Source organism: Alosa alosa, chromosome 19 (genome assembly GCF_017589495.1).
Source record: "Alosa alosa isolate M-15738 ecotype Scorff River chromosome 19, AALO_Geno_1.1, whole genome shotgun sequence".
Lineage (NCBI taxonomy): Eukaryota > Metazoa > Chordata > Actinopteri > Clupeiformes > Clupeidae > Alosa > Alosa alosa.
The window spans coordinates 19,005,607-19,026,279 of record NC_063207.1 but is presented as its reverse complement, the minus strand read 5'-3'; the positions used below and the strand labels follow the sequence as shown (position 1 = coordinate 19,026,279).

Below are 20,673 nucleotides of genomic sequence, written 5' to 3'. Positions count from 1 at the left end.
GCCTCCCAGGGGCCAAGATGGTGTTAACTTTAGCCATGACCAACTGTCCCAGGCTCTTTTGGAGGAACTTTGGAAGAACCAGAGCTGGCCCCAAGCATCAAGGAAAGCATCAAGAAAAGCTAAGATTAAGAAGTCGTTTTTGACATAGGCAACTAGGGAGGTGTTTTTACACTTTTCAGACACTCAAAGTTTGAAAACTATGGATATTGTTTTAGAACCAACAACTTTTCTACATTAACCGGGGGTTTTGTGTGCAAAAAGTGGAATTGTCAAAATTAGAAGAAAATAATGAAAATCACTTTTCTGACTAGATGTAATCGCTTATTTTAAAATATACAGATAAAACACTATGGATCGTGAAAATTTGAAGACAAAAACTCTTGTTCCTTAGACTCTATACTAGCAAAATATGCACACACACACACACACAAAAAAAAACAATTTTCACATGAAAATCCAGCGGGAGCCTATTTTCCCAAACACAGCGTACTATAAAGGAAATCCAAATCTTCATTTTGCCCAATTTGTTCTCACTTTTAGACACAACTTGTCCTCCTTTTTAAAGTTTGTGGACCCTATTTCTGCTACTTTATAGCACCCGTGTAGCCTCCACTTCCCTTTTTTTTTAAACACAAATTATGACTAAAACTGGTCTTTTCATTGTATTTCAGCACAGAACTGCCTACCTGAGAGGTGGACATGGCAGCCTACTGTAGCTGCTCCTGTTAACATGGGTGCCAAAATGAAAATCAAAAAGCAACGGACCTCTTTCTGCAGACGCAATGCAGGCAATGTGTTCAAGCCTTAAGTAATATGAGGGTATGGATGTTATCTTAAATTTTGCAATGTTCCTATCCAATTAAAGAAAGTATCGAACTGTTTAACAGTGTGTAAAAAAAAAACACCAAAAATATCATCATTTGCATTTGTACTTTGAAAGTTATTGTGGCAATGTTTACCCCACAAAGACCTGATGATATTATTCATAATAATTATTCATTTGGATTTTGAGTAGTAGTTTGCTAGGTCTCTCAGTTGTGATCATGGTCACTGGATGGCAGTGGTGGCAGTAGAGATCAGCTCAGCACAGTTCTTCAACGAGGAAAAAGTCGTCACTTCCCGTACAGCTGAGACTCCTCCCTCGCCCCTGCCTTTTTCACTGGGCCAACCCGTCTGTCTTTCTTTTCGACATCATGGCGGACCGGTTCAATAAGGTGTGTTGAACTCGTGAAATGTAAACGCTTAAATGTATTATTACATGTATCTTGACTGTTTATCCGCAGAGCTAAATCTGTTACCCACCATATTTGATGGTTTATGAATGTGTTCCAAAAATGTAACTTAAGGAATGTAGGTCATTTTATTGAAATCATGACATGCTCCCCAGCCCACGTTTATGTTACTGAGAACATACAGTTCAGAAGCTAATGTTGGCGTTATTCCTGAACCAATCACCTGCATTATTAACTTTTAATGTCGACGAGGGTTGGTTGTGTATTCTGGATTTGGATGCATTTTGTCGTTTTAATGATTCTTCATAGGGCTGGATGTAGGAGTATAAGAGATTAGCGTTACACTTTGCTTGTCTATCTAGCCTACTAACGCTAACGTTACTTAGCTGCCAAGTTACGCTATCGCCTAGGGTAGTTAACCACGCATGGTACGTGAGTAAATCTGACCTTGTCCTCGTTAAATACCCAATATTAAGACCCATTCCCCTATTCGAGGTTAAGCGTAAATTACCGTTAGTCTTAATTCTGTAAATATTATTCTGTGTGTGTGTGTGTGTGTGTAGCCTTGAGTACAGCGGATAGGCTACTGCTAACTGCGCAGGGCTAAGTTGACGCCAACTCGAGTGACCCAACTTTAGCAGTTATCTCGGTTAAAGCGAGGAAGTACATTCTGAATTTACCAGTGTTGACCTCTGCTTGTTTTGTCAATGATGAATTTCTCACTTGAGTATTCGAGTTTAACGACCATGAGAGTACAACATGCACTCCCATCTGAGACATCAAGCACAATGATTAACGTTAGTTTAACAAATGTGTTGGCTGTTAACGTCCATTGAGTCTAACCTTATTTGTCTATTTCCTTAGGTTCTGCTTATCGATGGCAGGGGCCATCTCCTTGGGCGACTTGCTGCCATCGTGGCGAAGCAGGTCTTGATGGGTGAGTACAAATGTGTTAAAAGTAATGAAACGCGCATGCCACTTAATGTGTTCAATGGCTTGTTGCTCTTGGTTTAGTTGATGACCAACTATCCTAATGTATTACAGCATTGCCTGGACTTGAGAGTTGACATCTATTTAAGCAATCAATAGAAAATGTGCCATAGTGCAGAACTTCTATTCATGGATACTGCTGTCAGTGATGCCTTTACCCATCTTGTTTGAGTTAACTATGATAAGACTCACATGCACTACCATCTGAGACAGTAGTATTCCTTAGGCAAAATGTGGACCACATACTGAGCATGTTCATCAAGGTGTTTATTTTGCTTACAGGCCACAAAGTGGTGATTGTGAGATGCGAGGGAATCAACATCTCCGGAAACTTTTACCGCAACAAATGTAAGTAGAATGTTCTTAATCCTATTTATGGATAACTATTTGTTCTATATTAGCCCTCAGTGGGCAAATGCTACAGTGCAAAACTTCTATTCTTGGATACTGCTGTCAGTGATGCCTTTACCCATCTTGTTTGAGATTACCATGATAAGACTCACATGCACTACCATCTGAGACAGCAGTGTTCTATCAGTGGTTTCTTGTTAGTGGAATGAGTTGCCTAGTGTTCTGTGTAGTTTTTTTTCAGTAAGTGTTAAGACTATTCTATTCCCCATGCACTTCATTATGTTTTTTTTTGTTACCATTATGTGTAATGTGGGCTTTTTCAACTTTCAGTTGAAACTATTTTATTAATCTAGTGTTAATATAATGCAAGTAAATTTGGACAAAAGCGTCTGCCAAATATCATGACCAAAAAGGTGCAGCAAATGTTGATGGTGTTTTTGTTTTAACAGTGAAGTACTTGGCCTTCCTGCGCAAGAGGATGAACACCAACCCCTCTAGGGGACCATACCACTTCAGAGCTCCAAGCAGGATCTTCTGGAGGACTGTCAGAGGTGATGTTCTGTGCGTCTTACTGGGAGAGGGGATGAGGAAACCAACCTACAGCTCTACTTAATTAAAGCACGTGGCCTTCACCATGCTATGATGTACCTTTATCCCGAACCTGACTGTTCTGATGAGGCATCCTTACGGATCTGACTACTGAGCTTGGCTGGAGTGTTGGTCTTTTTCATAGATGTGATGGTTGGTCACTTGCCTAATGCACACTTAATTTGACCTGTCCACTTGATTGACAGGTATGCTTCCTCACAAGACCAAGAGGGGACAGGCTGCTCTTGACAGGCTAAAGGTGTTTGACGGGATTCCCCCTCCTTATGACAAGGCAAGTTACTATGTTGTTCATGTGTTGAATTGATCATGAGGTCTGTCAATGATGTTCTTCCTTACTAACCCTAACCTACCTTGTTTGAGAACATATGAGAACTTACAAGTATCTGAGACAAACACAAATTATTCCTTTGTATTGAAGGCATTCATGGGGTACTAACAGTTCATTTATGTCAACAGAGGCAGCGTATGGTGGTCCCAGCCGCTCTGAAAATTGTGCGCCTGAAGCCTACACGTAAGGTAAGTCGTGTAGCATGCTTGGTAATGTGCTGGCTCATAAAGGAAGATGGAATGGTCTTTTGTGCTGTAATTAACAGGATTAATGGTCTTGTTGGTATTGCATGTAACTTATTGTACATTAAATAGATAGCATTACAAATCTGTTTCGTTTTGGTTCATTGCAGTTTGCTCTTCTTGGACGCCTGGCGCATGAGGTTGGCTGGAAGTACCAGGCCATCACTAGCACGCTGGAGGAGAAGAGGAAAGCCAAGGCCAAGCTTCACTATGCTAAAAAGAAGACTCTGGTCAAGCTGACCAAGCAGGCAGAGAAGAACGTCGAGAGCAGGATTGCTCAGTACACAGATGTTCTGAAACAGTATGGTGTCCTTGTGTGAGGGAGTTCAACGGACAACAATAAATGTTTATTAAAATAACTGTGCTGACTAGTATTTTGTCAAGCCACACATTTTTTTTGTTTTTAGTCAGTACTGTAAATATAGACTGTTGTAAGTGAGGTGGTTGTGTATTGGGTCAAAAACTTAGTTTATGCACTTTCACTTGTAAAAGCTCTTTGCCATTAAATGTGCTTGCACTTACTGTGATAAATACCTATGCATCCTAAAATGGCAAGACTGGATTGTCGCATGAGGTCTTTGACGCATTCTCTGATATTAAGAGTATGAGGTGTATGAAAAGATGCAGAGTGTGCACAGCAATTACAATGTGGTCTAAGAAAATTGACTACTTGCTCACATTTTAATGCTTCAAATTTCAAAGTTTGGAGTCCTTGCTTGTATGTGACTTAAGTGGGATGTGCCTGCACAAATTGTCTAGAAAGGTTTTTTTTTTTTTTTTTTTTTTGTAATCCTAACTTTCTAAAATCAATCGAACAAATGCACACAAGCTCTACCATTGCTTGGGATACTTACCTTTACCAGCTATGGTGTACGCCGACAAGGACGGGGAAATAAATGAGGCAAGTTCTCAATGATACGCCGAGGCCCTGAGGATCACAGTAGGAAACCCCGTATCAACAACGTGCGCGTACCCTGACGCTGGGGTCGCGTTGACCGCGAGAATCGTGTACGAGCGGCGCCGTCTGGAGTCTTGCAGGAATCATTTGTCAAATATTTTGCAAAGTGATACTATTTGACGAAAGGAAGCGTGGTATTTACTGAACAGGCCGTTCTTCAGAAGTGTGGTAAGCAAGTAATCGTGTTTGCGAGTTTCCAGTTTTTGCCCAGCTAGTAGGTATCTAGACCTAGCTCAAGGTTTGAACATGTAGCTAACGTTCAGTTTAGGCCGCATTTAATTAATGGGACGACGAATAAAGCTTCTATCTTGGTTTTCTGGTCTTTGTCTCTTACATGGCATGTTCCACTCATACATTGTTGTACGGATGGTTTCAGGGAAGATGTGGCACAGAAAATGCTAGCTTATTAGCCGAGGAGGGGGCGGAACGGTCTGTTTGCTAGTTTGAAACATTTGAGACATTCGCGGACTGTCTGGGCAGGCGCATTTTGTTAGCTGTTGTCACTTTCAGGCATGCCTGTCAGCGTGTTTAAGTAGGGAAAGTAACAGTCGCGCTAATATTAAGCTCAAATAAATTATATACGCCATAAACGTAATGAAACCTCACGTCATTGGAAATGTTTGCATTATTTGTAACGTCAATAGTAAGACGTCTTAAGATGAAATGCTTCATTTAATTGACCAATTACCTAGTATTCTAGCCGATTCACCTCCCCAGCGTATTAACAAAGAACGCTTGTTAGAAAGGAGAGTTGTGGTTGTAGCATGTCAAAATACAAGTCAATCTATGAAGAGGAGGCGTCAGAGGATGCTCTGTTTGTGTGGATCATAGACTGTATAACAGTCTATGGTGTGGATAGGTAATTTCATGATCAACAAGCGCTTTACGGAGTAACTATTCCTAGTGGGTTCACCCAGAGCCAGACATTCTCTGGTTCACCTGACTTCCCACAATCTTATTATTCAAGACATTTTTTGTAATGCACAAGTGTCGTTAATACGGAGCCCCTTAGGGGACATGAGCAAAAAAAAAAAATCTAAAGTTTAGTTTCGTGTGCTCACGCGAAACTTTCATGTGCGCAAATGAAAAGGTTTTGTGTGAGCACCTGAACGTTTTCGTGTGAGCAAGGGAAACCAATGGGCTTTGTTAGTCTATAAAGACTTTGTAAGTCAACATTATATTATGCAGCATCATATAGTGTTAATGTAATGTTGACTTACAAAGTCTTTATAGACGAAACTTGCAGGTGCTCGCACTAAACCTTTTCATGTGCTCACATGAAACTAAACTTTAAACTTTTGCTCATGTCCCCTTAGGGGCACCGTAAATTTTGCATGGCTGACAGGACATACAAAGAAACTAAATCGGTGATCAATATCGACTGAGCTGGATCGAGAGGAAGTACTCGACCAGGAGCTATGCTACTAATGTTTTTTTCTAGTTCTGATAGTGATAGTTATTATTCCAGAATAGCTACAGTGAAGCATTTTACCGTATGTTATATTGAAAAACAACAGTGGATGGCACATAAGGTGCTGATTTGATTGAAAGGCCATGACCTCAAATGTGAATAGTGAGTTTTGCAATTATTGGGCTTCAGGAGCATGGCTGCCGAAGTGAACGGCAATTCGACTCCGGTCAAGGAGGATGAGGAACCAATGGACATCACAGTAGCACACACAGAGAATTACCAGACACTCATTGACGCAGGACTCCCCCAGAAAGTAGCAGCAAGTCTTGACAATATCTTTCAAACAGGTAAGCCTTTGCCAGGTTTGTATGCAATAGTATGGATTTGGAACTAGGCAGTGGTATCAGTTGGACTGCAGGAGTAGTAGGCTCACGGAAAGGAGTTGGCATGTACACTGCTCCACTGAGCACCACATTGCATGCCAGTAACTCTCAGAGGAGTGCCACTAGACACTCAGCCATGAAATGCTGCCCCTGTTTACATCTGCTGTTATTAATAGATGACCGGTGGTGGTTGTGGATGTGTTCTAGGGCTGGTGGCATACGCTGACCTGGACGAACGGGCCATTGATGCTCTGAGGGAGTTCAATGAGGAGGGAGCCCTGTCAGTCCTCCAGCAGTTTAAAGAGAGCGATCTTTCCCATGTGCAGGTCAGTGTGGCCAGTATCTAGTGCTGTACTAGAGTTTGTGTTCTAGGGGTCTTGAGGCAGTCTGTTGATTTGAGCATCATTATCCTCTGTTGCAGAATAAGAGTGCTTTTTTGTGTGGTGTGATGAAAACCTACAGACAGCGAGAAAAGCAGGGCAGCAAAGTCCAAGAATCTACTAAAGGCCCTGATGAAGCCAAAATAAAGGTGAGGCTGTCGGGGCTTTCGGAACAAATAAAGTTTAGGCTATGATGCTGAGAACTTTGTAAGTGCTCTCAGTTTAATATTCACTCAGTAGTTGAAGTACATGTGTATAAATAAACTTGCTGTTTTTTCCTTGAAGGCTCTCCTAGAGAGAACAGGATACACGTTGGATGTTACCACAGGCCAAAGGAAGTATGGAGGCCCACCACCAGAGGAGGTGTACACTGGGTCCCAGCCTGCAGTTGGCACAGAGGTAAGAGTTCTCTGTCTCGTTCAGGAATTGAAGGGAATATTCCATGTCTAGTCAGCGCAAAGTCGGTTGGATAAGTAGCAATCTGATTTTGGTGCATTTGTTGCACCTTACAGAAACTGTAGAATGTTGTGATCTGTGCAGGAGAAGAAATACCTGAATTTCCTCTTGGGGGTCAATAAAGTATCTATCTATCTATCTATCTATCTATCTATCTATCTGAAATAGTTCTTATGTAGGTGAAGTTAATTGCTAATCAGAGAGGATTGATAAGAAACATTTCGTGTGACTAATGTTTTAGGTTTTTTATTTCTAGACCCTGATCAGGTATTGAATAAATTGAGTCAGTATGAAATGTTAATTTTAATGAAATGAGAAAACTCAAATCATCTGTTGTGACTGGCAGTTTGTTAATGATACACCGAATAAACACATTCCAAAACAGTGTTAGTATTTCTTGTTAGTCATATGGTGAATTTGGAATTGTCCACATGGATTAATATTTCATTACTTCTTTAAAAGCATGGTTCTCTTGTCACAGGTATTTGTTGGGAAGATTCCCCGGGATTTGTATGAGGATGAGCTGGTTCCACTCTTTGAGAAAGCTGGCGCAATCTGGGATCTGCGCTTGATGATGGACCCGCTCTCTGGTCAGAACCGAGGATATGCCTTCATCACGTTCTGCAATAAAGATGCTGCACTGGAGGCGGTAAAGTTGGTAAGATCAGTTAAACTATGACAAATGGGGTGAAGTGAAGCCTCATTATTCACTCACTACTCATTATACAGATTGTGGTTGTATCTGTTTGCCATATCGCTTATCTCACAGCAACCGTTTGGCTTTCATGTGAAGAACTAAAAAAGCTTCTTTGTTTTTTGTCTAGTGCGATAATTATGAAATCCGGTCGGGTAAATATCTTGGTGTTTGCATCTCTGTCGCAAACAATCGGTTGTTTGTTGGGTCAATCCCCAAGAACAAGACCAGAGAAAGCATTTTGGAAGATTTCAGCAAAGTAACAGGTCAGCGAAAGATTTTTGTTATATCTTGAAGACATTTTTTCAATAATTCTTGAAATCCTGTCATACCCATGCCTCCCTTTATCATGTGAGTGTTTATAGTGCATGCAAAGGTAGACAAAACAGATACACACAGTCATCTTATTTATGTTTTAACCATAACTGTTATATCTATTTTGTAGCAGTTGAATTATTTATTTATTTATTTATTTTTCATCTTTCATCACTGTAGAGCATTGGTTCTCAAAGTGGGGTCCAGGGACCCCCAGGGGTCCGCAGCACATTGTCAGGGGGTCCCTGACAAAGTTTGCTACAAAATATGAAATTCTTAATTAATCGCCAACAAAATGAAAGTTATGTGAAGCAAACACTATGTGTTCAACACAATAGGCCTACATTTGACAAAGAAACAACAATCCTTCTACTTACTGTCAAAGTTTGCTAACATGACTATTGTGGTATTAGCACTCTATGTTTTTAAAATACATATAACATAAGCATATAACAGAAAAAGGCTATACAGCTACATGATTAACTTAAGTTTTATGTATTGCGATTATGGTAGGGTTCTACCATATGGCTAGGGGTCCTTGGAGAATTTTCCACTCCATGAGGGGTCCCCGGCCCACAAAAGTTTGAGAACCCCTGCTGTAGAGGCTTCTTCGTACTCCCTGAACTTTTGCCTTGTGTTTGATTCCCCCTGTGTCCACTAGAGGGCCTCACTGAGGTGATCCTTTACCATCAGCCAGATGACAAGAAAAAGAACCGAGGTTTCTGCTTCCTGGAGTATGAGGACCATAAATCTGCGGCTCAGGCCAGGCGCAGGCTTATGAGTGGGAAAGTGAAGGTCTGGGGCAACCCAGTCACTGTAGAGTGGGCCGATCCAGTGGAGGAGCCTGACCCAGATATCATGGCAAAGGTTAGATTCACCTATTTACAAACTAAATACACCCCAAGCATCACTGATGAGCTGTATGTTCCCCCGTGCACACTTTGGAATTGCTTTCAGGGGTTTTTGAGAAACTGTCTCTTAGTTTCTTGGTGAAATGATTAGTATTTTGCTTAGGGACTGTACAATATTTACGGGGAGGTCCGATTAGGTCGTCGCCGGGGTTTAAGCCTTAGGGGAAGCCCAGGAGAATTTTTCTGGCCTGGGGGGAGGGCCGAGGAAAATTATTTTTTCCTGATCCATGATATTTTTTTCCCTGATCAATGATCCGTTTTCGATATTTTAAAAGGTTTGTAGGCCAAAACATGATTCACGTCTCTTTGACAAAGTGGGCGAGTCCAAAAAGTCGCAACCCTACCTGAATCTCCCACAACCCCCCTTGTAAGCTTGCAGGTTTTTAAGCATGGCGTCTAGCAGTGTTGCGCGGTCTGCCCCGAAATTAAGCGGTTATGAGTCATAAACAAAATATTTTAATTATATTCGGGTTCATTTGCGGGCGGGTCAGTTAAAATGAATTAAATATATATTTTCTACAAATAGGCCTAGCCTATCACGAGAAGGCTAGCATCAATACAGTAAAGTCAACAGTAAAGAAGCTTAAGACGCAAGTTAAAATAATAAATACACCCCTACAGGAAAAGCGATATAGGCTATGGGAAATATCGGGAAAAGCTCTTAAAGAAGATGACAGTAGTACAAGTTATGGTCTATGTAGGCCTACTTCTTGCGAAGCCATTTAAAAGTATTACAGCCAAAACGGGCAGCCTGCAGGAATAAATGTTATGGCACAGACTACACAGCTATATCTACCGGTATGTATAGGTTCGCGCATGCATAAAAGTTACCTTAGTTCGTTGTGTTTGTGACTTTAAACAGTGGATGTGCTTTAGTAAAGCTTTGTGCCTCATTCAGCATTATAAACCAGTTCTTACGCTAACGTTTTGACCAGCAATGTATCTCTCTTGCCTACCTTGCCTCACCATTTCTGTTTTCGAAAGAAAGATGTATGTCCATGGCCTTCAAATCTTATCCTAGTGTTCTAATCCTTGGTGGTTATCGTGTGCTGCGCTCTTATTCTCATTCTCTCTCCTGCGCAAACATTATGTCCTGCATGCCTAGTGCCTATTGCGTGTAGTTCTACTGCATAAAGTTTCGCAAATAAATTAGTTTGTTTTACAGAAATGGCCTACTGTCACATTGCATGCAGGCTATAACCAAAAACACACATTTTGTAAATAAGCGGGTCGGATCGCGGGTCGGGTATAATTAATATTCGCGGTCCGAGTTGCAGTCGGGTTGATTAAAATATTGGGCGACCGCGGGCCGCTTGTGACCAAACCCTGCGCAACACTGGTGTGTACACGTGTGTGTGTATGTGTGCTTATGACATTTGCTGGCCGTTTTAACCTTGTAAACGTAATTTTTCGACCAGTTTTATTTGATTCACGTAGGGGGGAGGGCCTAGGAGAATTTTTTTGAGCGGGGAGGCCCTGGAAAAAAAATTTGACCAGGGGGGAGGGCCAGGCAGAACAATTTTAACCCGATCGTCTGGCGACCGGCCCTCCACCCCGCTAAATATCGTACAGTCCCTTATCTATCCATCCATTTTTGTCTCTCTCACTATCTCTCTCTCTTTTGCTCTCTCTGGATTTATCTATCTGTGTGTACTATTGCTAGCAACTTAAAGCAACACCAAAGAACGTTCCCTCTGTCGCACGCACGCTATTTGTTTATCCAGCACCGGCATTGCAAATAACGATGTCCACAGACAAGGTAGAATATTTTGCATGACTTATAAAAGTACGATGTATTGCGACATCAGATGCAAGTCAAATTTGTAGTTTCTTATGTCTCATTCCATTGAACTACAGATCCGCTACCCGACCTGGCAAACTTACATAGTGCGGTTATCGCCGATAGAGGGTCGCTGGGTTTAATGCATAATTGCCGTTCACCCTGTTACGAGTTGATGAACCACTGAAACGATTTTGGAAACATTATTTTATGGTACAAAAAACTCTTTGGTGTTGCTTTAACAGTCCCCCTGGAAGATAATTTGCAAAAACATTTACTGCCACATAATGAAACATTCTGTCTACCTGTGCTTTTCACGTGGTTTGACTTTGAAGTTTGACTTTAACAATGTTGGGCAAATAACATAAGCGGCCCCAGGTTTTGTAAATATATTGCTTACTGATACTATTGTTTCAGATTACTATGATTTTACTTGACTGCACATTTTTGTAGACATTTGCTAGGTATGTCATGAAACGTATATGAAGTTATTGACCGTGCAATGATGCTGTATTAATGCCTGTCATTCTCTTCAAGTTGAGTTTGTAGTTACAATGCTGTATCCTAGCGATTGTCACCCATCGTGCAGATTAATTTAAAATGGCCTTTGTCAGAATTAGTTCAGAATTATAGACAGGACTCGGTTTAAGGCCGGTTTAAGGTTTATGGCATATAGCCTTAATTTGCAGCTGAGACTAACTGCTAACAACAATAATAGCATTCTTAACTTTGAAACTAATGCTAATAAAGTTAATCTTAACTTTGCTTCTGGGTCATTCCACGTCAGTTCAACCAGGGCCCACGCACTTAGGTCTCAAAAAATTCTGAAAGAATTACCAGGTGAACTTTGACAAAAAAAAGAGCCAGAACAAAATCGCCACCCCCTCCCCCTGTAAAACTGGCTGTATCTTGGAAAGTATTGATCTTACATAAGAGTAATTTTACAGTGTGTCTCCTGGGTAACATAGGTACACCTGGGAATTTTTTCAGAATTTTTTGAGACCTAAGTGCGTGGGCCCTGGTTGAATTGACGTGGAATGACCCTTCTTTGAGAAATTTGTCCTAGTGGAAGGTTATTTAGAATCTAGAAGCATAGTTAGAAATTGTTGTGAGTTTTTGAGCTAAAACCTGGACATCTAGCACATGGTATTAAATGGGTTTTCACAGATAGATGTATTTCAAGGTAATATGTGTTGACAAAATAGTTTCAGATAGTTAGCAGAATTAGATTTAGATCAGAAATTCTGTCAGAAATGTTGCATGAAAATTGTGCTTCAGCAGGTAGTTTATAGGGGCTGTCTTCTGGTGTTTGTCAGGTGAAGGTGCTATTTGTCAGGAACCTCGCCACGCCAGTGACAGAAGAGCTCCTTGAGAACACATTCTCCCAGTTTGGGAAGCTGGAGCGGGTGAAGAAGCTGAAGGATTATGCCTTTGTTCACTTTGAAGACAGGGATGCTGCTGTCAAGGTTTGCAATGGTTAAAGTCTATATCAGACATGATGATGTCCATATACTCGCATAATAGGAGTCAACAAACATTCAATTCAGTGGAGTATTGTGATATTTTGCAACTGGTGTTCACTATTAATTGCTATTAACTCAAACTATGAAGTTGTGGGGACATATGCTCACTTTTCAATAAAGAATTGTCAGGCATTCATTGTGAAGAACTTTACCTCTCTCCATCTTCCTCACATCATCAAGATGTCTACTTTATTTCTTTTTAACCCAAAAGTAATCCACAGGAGTCGTTGTCATCCACTCAAAGACTACAATAGATTGTATACAGAAGGCCGACATGTAGCTAATTTCAGCAGTGACATTTAGATTTATCTCATACGATACTGTAGGTATGACCTTGACTCTCACATGGTGCAGATATCAGTGTTGTTTACCCTGTGATGATTTATCAGATTATCTTGTGTTTTGTTATATTTAGGCCATGCAGGAGATGAATGGGAAAGAGCTGGAGGGTGAGGAGATTGAAATTGTTCTTGCCAAGCCTCCTGATAAGAAGAGGAAAGAGAGGCAGGCACAGCGACAGACCACCAGGCCGACAGGGTGAGTTAATAAATTGGGGGATATTCCTTATCAGGTAAACAGAATAAACCCACACCTTGTTTTGGGTGTATTGGCCTTAAGTAATAAATTATAAATTAATAAATGAAAAACACATGATCAATTCCTTTTGGTTATTGAGGACACCGACGCACAAATACATTTTAATAAAGTCTAATGCTTTTAGCCTCAGTTACCTTATCACTTTAGAAAGATCCTGTAACTAATACAATGAGCCATTGCTCCTTTCAGAGTGTCATATTCTTTGCAAACATTGCATTTTTAACTTTGTAAATTGCCATTTTGGAACCACGATTCCCAAAGAAATTACCATGGCAGTGATTGTCTGAGATACATTTGAACAATTCAAGGTGCACAGTATGAACCAGATTAGTAAGGCCTAAATTGTTTTGCAGTTGATGTATTGCCTGTTCTGCATGTTCTGTTGTCAGGTACGATGATTATTACTACTACCCTCCACCACGCATGCCCCCTCCAATGCGTGGACGGGGACGTGGAGGCCGAGGCAACTATGCCTACCCACCCGATTACTACGGTTATGACGACTACTATGATGACTACTATGGTTATGATTACCATGACTACCGAGGCGGCTATGAGGACCCCTATTACGGCTATGATGACGGCTATGTGGTAAGGGGGAGGGGCGGCCGGGTGAACCGAGGGGCCCCACCTCCACCTCGTGGCCGCGGGGTCCCGCCTCCACGAGGCCGAGGGGGCTATGGCCAGAGAGGGGCTCCCATGGGTGTGTCAAGGGGGAGCCGCGGAGGCCGAGGGGGTCCCCTGCCCCAGCAGAGGGGCCGTGGACCTCGAGGGACCAGGGGGAACCGTGGGGGCAACGTGGGTGGCAAGCGGAAGGCAGACGGCTACAACCAGCCCGACTCCAAACGCCGGCAGACCGCCCACCAGAACTGGGGCTCCCAACCCATCGCTCAGCAACCCCTGCAACAAGGTGGCGACTATTCTGGTAACTATGGTTACAATAATGACAACCAGGAGTTTTACCAAGATTCTTACGGGCAACAATGGAAGTAGCAGATTGGCAAAACTAAGGAGTTTTAAAAGGAGATTAGGAACATCGATTGATTGGCTTTCAACCCTTCATCCTTTATAATAAAATTATAGGACTAAGGAAAATTCTCATTCTTTACAAAATTGGCTTTAACATACTTTCTGAAATATGTATTTGTTGCACCATGACTATGGAGATAAGTGTACATACACAAGCTTTCCTTATATGTTTTAATCCTTCTTTTTGCTTTTGCTTGTGGTTACGTGGGACATCTCTGGTTTTAAATTCATGAAAACGCTTCTTTCCTTTTAAGACGTTTGATTTATATTTTGTTGGTTTGTGTTTTTTTTTAAGCCAACATCTGACATTTTTAAAAGGTGGACTTTCATTGAGAAAAACCCAAAACAAATCAAGAGCATCCAATTCATGAAGCCCTTTCACAAAAGTGACTGTCCACCGTCCCCCTCCCTCACTACCTTGGACTTTTTGATTTTAGATTTTTACTAGGTCATCATAGGAATCTGCTTGTATATAAAGGCTTTTAAGTGAGACTTTTATTTACAGTTGTGTTGCAAACCGGAAAAAAAAAAGTATCCGCAGACTACAGGAAGAACCAGGTTTTCTTCTTATTCTGGGATGGCAGCGCTTAAGTTGTGTGTTTAGCATTTGTAGAACTAGGCTATATGTGTTTTTTCTAAAACTGTTTCAAGCAATTTCAAGCATTTCTCTCTCAAATTTGCCCTTTTAGACAATGGGTCTGGCTTACTAGCCAAGGCAGTTTGTTCTTTGATGTGCTTGTATTTATAACTTGTTCTTGTTACATTTCAATAAAACGCAATCATACATCATTCAATTATCAACTATTTCAAAAATTCAGTTTTGTTATGCCATATTTTGATTTGACCAATTGTGACACCAAGAACTATCTCAACAGCGTGAGTAATCTATTATTATCAAGGTCATGAAAATGCCATTTTTGAGATGAGATGCCAAGGCCAATTTTCATTTGGTCACATACACGAAAATAACCATGTTATTTGTGGATGAGAAAGGAGACAATTGGAGACATTGTGTGCTTGAATGGATACAGTTTTAAGTAGTAGAGGATATAACCCTTTGCTTTCGAATCATTACTCTTTTTACTATTTTCATGTTAGAAATCAGCCAGATGAACAGTTTTTTTTTTCTGTTTGTTGGGAGAAATGCCCCCTATCACAGTGACACCCGCAGTCTCTCAAATGTGCCAGTTTACACTTGCTTTAAAAGCAATTTAAGATCTTGTCTTTGTCCACTAAATTTGATCTTTATCTCCAGACACCCAAACTTCTGGTAACCAAAGGGTCAAACTTAATTAGCAAGACAAGGCTCTCTTTTGCGCTTCCTTCTGTTGACATAATAAAAGCAACAGGGTGATCTCAAGCCAATCCGAACCAATCACACTCTCTATGCCACTGCCAGAGCTCTAGCCTATTCACTCCTAGCCACTTCCCATAGTCCTGTTCATTCCTGTCTGTACATTTTGGTTTCAGCTCTATTTTCTCCCTTGTTTGGAACTTAACGGTTCTTTTTGTTTTGCTTTTGTTTAAGTTTCTCCTTTTATTCCGAATCACCCAGGTGAAGACGCGAGAGCAGCAGCGCGTGCGCGAGGAACACATCTGTTCTCGGCTGTGTTCTTCTCCCTCTCCCAAATCAAGGGTGAGCCTGGTTTACCTCTTCACCGCTAAACTGGAGCTACTCTCACTGTGTCCAAACTCAATGGTTTTGCTCAGTAAAATAAAGCTCGGCTAAATGAACAGCTACTTAGTGGCTACTGAGGCAGTTATGCTGGCAATTTAATGCAGATGTCGTCCGACTTGACCAAAAGTGGTGTGGTGTGATGTTTGGCCAGGGACTTCGAAAGAAATGTTTTGTTTTACCAGCCACAGGTAATATAATGCAGTTGAATCAGTGTTTGGACAAGTAGTCATATTTTCATAGATAAATTATTAATATACTATGTTGTTTTTCTAGCAGCCTGATAAAGAAACTAGGATTGCTACCTTGTTGTCTTGTAGTCACACTGAAAAGAATGGTCATATTCGCTTTCAAACTCACCATCTATGAGTTGCCTTTTAATTGATATGTTAAAATCAGCAGTGGACCCTTACAAATTGTGAAGGAACGGTACATTATATGGAAGCTTTTTTCTTCCCAAGAAAAAGAGTGATCTTTACTGAGCAAAACAGGGAGACTACCCCTTACCAAAATGTGTCACAAACGCACCATCTTACCATGGGTACCCAAAAGGTTCAAGTGGCCAGCACACCTATGATTACACCTATGTTGATTGAATTGGTCCTGGACTGAAACATGTTTCACCTGCAGCAGTATAAATACTGATAAATACATGGATTTCAAAATTGGCCTTACTATGATCTGTCAAAGTGCAATGTGGTAACAGTTTGTCACCCACAATAGTCAGAAGTATCCAACACATTGATATTGGGACTGCCGTGGCTGCTCTACGATAATATTAAGATACCAAGTTAAACTCTCAGAGATAATTGAAGAACTTTGTTGGGGGGAAAATGGCTGTTTATTTGACCCGGGGGGAAAAATCCCTCAGATTAGCACTCGGCCACTATTACTTCCAATTGGTACCTGCACTCACAAAGAGGAACTGTCCTCAATTTTGTCTGTACAGAATCCTCAAAATGTGTGTTAAGAGGTCAGAATCTTCAAAACATTTTGCAGTCTTGTAGCACTTATCTTATATTTATTAAGAAATTGTTAGTGAACATTTTTTGTATAATCACTGGTCTGGGTATGCATAGCCTGAAGTACTGAAATACTCAATTTGTATAAAAATTGCACAGATAGTCTTGAGAGGAGGTCTTTGAGAGATGACCTCGTAAAAAAACGAAACTCAAATTATGGAAGGTCTTTGAGATCAGACACTGGATGTACTCTTGACTGGAACCAATCTTGCAGAATAGCCCTTGATTTCTGATTGGCTCTGATTGTAATGCACACTCACAAGCAGGATTGGCAAACTCATGTCAGCGTTGTTCCTGCATTTCCCCCCACAGAATCCTCAAAAAGCTACACACTGCTCTGTCTAATCTGGTTCAGATTGGTGAGAATGTGATATGCAATGTGATTTCTATGTCTGAGAAAATTCGAATAAGATGACATATTTAGGTCACTCTTCTCAGGACAAGGGCAAAAATGTATTTTCACTTAAATTGGTGACATGATTATTGTGTCATGGTACACTGTACTGGAAAGGAGTAGATGTTCTGTTTTCCACAGGAGCTGTAATATCTTAAGGGATTTGTGTACAATGCATCACACCAGAAAAAGAGTTTTTTTATTTGAAAGAATTTGTGATTTTTTGCATCTGTCTAATCATCTATTGGATTTTCTCAACTTGTGAATATTTGTTTGTGAAAACATTTTCTGAAATGAAATCCAACTAATATCTGCCGGAATATGATCACCTGTTCTTGTTACAAGTGAGCAAATTTGTCCTTCTCCCATCCTGGCCTCATAAACAACACAACAAGAAATACAGAGGAAAATCAAACAAACTACCTCACATTTTCAATCTCCAATCAGAGCCATTGATCTGTAAACAATCAAGTGAACAGACAACAGCAAATAAAGCAATGTGCTTCATTTCAGATGCCATTCAGGGAAAATAAAACAGTGTAAGTAAGGCATTCTTGGGATTTAACTCGTTGCTTTTGTCACCTGACTTATCTATTAGGACTCGTGCGTGAGGTGGCCCCCGGCAGAGTCTTACGTCACGCTGTGGACTCGCCTGTTGGGGCCGCACGGAAGACACGGACATCAGGACAGTTCTTTGGTAAGGAAGTCCTTTGCAGAAAGAAAAGAAAGAAAGAAAAAAAAGAAAAAAGTTCTGTTCTCTCCCTTGTGTTCCTGCCTCCCCCCCAACCAATTCCCCCACCCTGCTTTTCCATTAACACCCTCTGTGATCCAGATGAAAAGAATAAGGAATGTTGGTCCGCCACCAGGAAGTCCCAGGAAGGCATAGAGCCGGCCTCAGATTTGATTTGGGGTAAGAGGAAAAGAGAGAGAAATAACTCCATTGTACCTCTTCTCAGTGGTACAAGGAGCATGTTGAAATTGATCAAATCTCTGCATACTGCGTTAACGCTTGCTACGTGTGAGCTTGGGCACAGGGAGAGTTTTTCGGAGAGGGGGGTTGGTGGTGGCTAAGCTTTTCGCCGGCTTTCTGGCTGCAGCATGCAGACTGTCAGGCACCTGCCAGAGTGCTATGCTTGTGAAGAGAGCTTAGGGAAGTGATTGGCCAAACTGCAGAAGTACAGTTGCTCGATAAAAACTGACAAAAGGGGCAGGCTCATTCTTTGATTGACAGCCAAAGAACAGCCTTTTCCTACTTCTCTCCCCTTTTCATCCTGTATTCTAGTCACATGCCAATGGCTTCTCGTATTTTAACTTCTTTCCTGTTGTAGTGTTTTATTAATAACAATAGTCTTCTCAAAAAAATAGATAATTCTTTCCTCATTTGCCCTATTTCTCTGAGCGACGAGTGGAAGCATTACTCCTCTCCTGCTTCAGATAATTTGTGTTAAAGCTCTTACATTTGCCTATCAGATTTGCACATTCCTTCCGCCATTCGCTGTAACTGGTTGTGGATTACAGACGATTCACAACTTTATTCGCCAGTTTTGCATATCCTCGACTGAGTTAATACAATCTCATTCATAGATTAGCAATCTAGGCCAGTGCTTTTCTAAGATAGGGAAGTGAGAGGAGACATATGTAGGGCAACATCAACATAATTGCAGAAGGGTTCTCGACTGTTGTAGAAAGAAATGGCTGATCTTTATTGCAATATCTACATTGTCCATTATCAGCAACCATTCATCCAGTGTTCCAAAGGCACATTCTGTTTACTAATCTGATATCATTTTAAAATGCTAACTGAGAAAACATTCGAGAACCATTTTGCAATTATGTAAGCACATAATGTAATCTGAAAATTGCTGCCCTGATTAAAAAAAAACAATGCAACTGATCTCAGCTGATATTCTGTCTATAATGGAGTTGAATGGAAATTTCCCCAAGTGACCCCAAACTTTTGACCGTTAAAGTATATTGATTGAATTACACACCCGAAGTTGCACCATAGTGATGTACGTAACATTTATAATATACCACAGTCACAGTAAATTTCAATGGTTTTTATATTTGGCAGGTGTTAACAGTTTGGGATGCACAATATTGGATTTCGACCAATAATCAATATGCCAATATTTTGTAACTCATTTTGGCCGATTGCTGATACTGATATATGCCAGAAGGAAACAAAATTAAGGGTCTCTCCTCCACTGGAATTAACACATTACTCTCATTGTGATGGCTGATATACACAGCTCTGGAAAAAACAAGAGACCACTGCACATTTTTCTGATGTCATCCTACGGTTACTGAATGACATTCTAATGAGTTGACGATCATATTCAAATTTCCAATGGTCTCGTAATTGACCATCAACTCCTTCGAATGTCACGCAGAAACCATAGGATTACATCAGAAAAATGTGCAGTGGTCTCTTAATTTTTTCCAGAGCTGTCACTCATAAAAAAAATAAAAATAGCAAGTGTTGCAACATGGTGCAAATGTGGAATACCCAAACTAACATATGACATTTTCAAATACAAATGTAGCCTATCTGAACATATTTGTATGATGCTTCCTCTGAAACCCCAATAGGGATTATAGTAGTCTTGCCGATTTATCTGCCGATGCCGATAATACAATTCTTAAGATGTTATCTGCCAATACCGATGCTCTACCGATAATATTGTACATCCCTAGTAGCAGTATGTTTCTCTCTAGTTACCTTTGGTAATAAATGCAGGTATTAATTGAACTGAACATGCAGTGCTTTAAAATCAGTAGCACAGCCAGCAATACATTAGATCTTGTGCTCTTGCCTGCCAATTCTGTATCGCTGTCAGTAGTCAACACTTAAGCAGTTGCGCCATATTAACAAAATATGTTTTCAACCTCACCTGTAATTCATACTCAATAAAGTTTTTATGAACAATGCATTTGTGTGTTGGGTTTGCTTTCTTTATATTTATATTTTAATTTATGTGTTGAAAGAATCAACTGAATAAGTGCTCCAATTGGTTTTAGCGTTTATTCTCAAAAGAATCCATCTAACCCCACTTTGTAAGCTACAGGGGCAAAATAATTGTCTGGCACTGATCTTGGCACATTTCTTATTCAATTCTGGAACGTGTTAAATTTTTACTCACACATTACAGAGCCAAGAAGAGTCCATGAAATATTCTTGGAGCGTTTATGTAATTGAAGACTATCTGAGTGTTTAGCCCTACCTGCGCAGTTGCCTCTGTAAAATATCACTCTCAGTGATTTTTAAACTGTGTGACTGTGATGTTTCTCCTTCCCACTTTGATATTTCCCCAGCAGTACTTCATGCAGTCACTTGAGGGCACTGTAGCCACTTCCCTATGCCTTACGTACATCAGCAACCCCTCTGCCCCC

The 20,673-nt window shown here is 40.7% G+C and overlaps 2 protein-coding genes and 5 non-coding genes across 8 annotated transcripts; all 7 read left to right on the top strand.

The window, feature by feature from the left end:
• The first annotated feature begins 1,130 nt into the window (after positions 1 to 1,130).
• On the top strand, positions 1,131 to 4,111 carry rpl13a (ribosomal protein L13a). The gene is made up of 7 exons (XM_048227520.1): positions 1,131 to 1,214; positions 2,097 to 2,169; positions 2,505 to 2,570; positions 3,023 to 3,124; positions 3,368 to 3,453; positions 3,639 to 3,698; positions 3,863 to 4,111. The coding sequence occupies exons 1-7, from the start codon at positions 1,194 to 1,196 to the stop codon at positions 4,070 to 4,072; spliced, it is 618 nt and encodes a 205-aa protein (XP_048083477.1). The 5' UTR covers positions 1,131 to 1,193; the 3' UTR covers positions 4,073 to 4,111.
• LOC125284748 lies at positions 1,933 to 2,013 on the top strand. The gene has a single exon (XR_007191918.1). It is a non-coding gene; the product is annotated as a small nucleolar RNA Z195/SNORD33/SNORD32 family (small nucleolar RNA).
• Positions 2,361 to 2,436, top strand: LOC125284750. The gene has a single exon (XR_007191920.1). It is a non-coding gene; the product is annotated as a small nucleolar RNA Z195/SNORD33/SNORD32 family (small nucleolar RNA).
• Positions 2,672 to 2,747, top strand: LOC125284749. Its single transcript, XR_007191919.1, has one exon. It is a non-coding gene; the product is annotated as a small nucleolar RNA Z195/SNORD33/SNORD32 family (small nucleolar RNA).
• LOC125284752 lies at positions 3,208 to 3,279 on the top strand. The gene has a single exon (XR_007191922.1). It is a non-coding gene; the product is annotated as a small nucleolar RNA SNORD50 (small nucleolar RNA).
• LOC125284751 lies at positions 3,494 to 3,576 on the top strand. Its single transcript, XR_007191921.1, has one exon. It is a non-coding gene; the product is annotated as a small nucleolar RNA SNORD34 (small nucleolar RNA).
• Positions 4,112 to 4,549: 438 nt separating the features above from the next.
• Positions 4,550 to 20,213, top strand: LOC125283937 (heterogeneous nuclear ribonucleoprotein R-like). 2 transcript variants are annotated; one of them, XM_048227519.1, is made up of 14 exons: positions 4,551 to 4,878; positions 6,311 to 6,468; positions 6,712 to 6,830; positions 6,926 to 7,033; positions 7,170 to 7,283; positions 7,822 to 7,998; positions 8,165 to 8,300; positions 9,011 to 9,216; positions 12,357 to 12,506; positions 12,979 to 13,100; positions 13,550 to 14,085; positions 15,745 to 15,825; positions 17,879 to 18,190; positions 19,355 to 20,213. In XM_048227519.1, exons 2-14 carry the CDS (start codon positions 6,315 to 6,317, stop codon positions 19,396 to 19,398), a joined length of 2,259 nt encoding a protein of 752 aa, XP_048083476.1. In that variant the 5' UTR covers positions 4,551 to 4,878; positions 6,311 to 6,314; the 3' UTR covers positions 19,399 to 20,213. The 2 variants fall into 2 exon arrangements, with proteins under 2 accessions (XP_048083475.1, XP_048083476.1); XM_048227518.1 differs by lacking the exon at positions 19,355 to 20,213 and having other exon boundaries at positions 4,550 to 4,878; positions 17,879 to 19,070.
• The last annotated feature ends 460 nt before the right edge of the window (positions 20,214 to 20,673 follow it).

Excerpts from the sequence above, each read along its gene's own strand:
- rpl13a (XM_048227520.1), top strand. The coding sequence starts at position 1,194 with ATGGCGGACCGGTTCAATAAG. Across the intron at positions 2,170-2,504 it reads GGCGAAGCAGGTCTTGATGG|GCCACAAAGTGGTGATTGTG; the intron begins GTGAGTACAAAT and ends TTTTGCTTACAG. Across the intron at positions 2,571-3,022 it reads AAACTTTTACCGCAACAAAT|TGAAGTACTTGGCCTTCCTG; the intron begins GTAAGTAGAATG and ends TTGTTTTAACAG.
- LOC125283937 (XM_048227518.1), top strand. The coding sequence starts at position 6,315 with ATGGCTGCCGAAGTGAACGGCAATTCGACTCCGGTCAAGGAGGATGAG. Across the intron at positions 7,999-8,164 it reads CACTGGAGGCGGTAAAGTTG|TGCGATAATTATGAAATCCG; the intron begins GTAAGATCAGTT and ends TTTTTTGTCTAG. Across the intron at positions 9,217-12,356 it reads ACCCAGATATCATGGCAAAG|GTGAAGGTGCTATTTGTCAG; the intron begins GTTAGATTCACC and ends GGTGTTTGTCAG.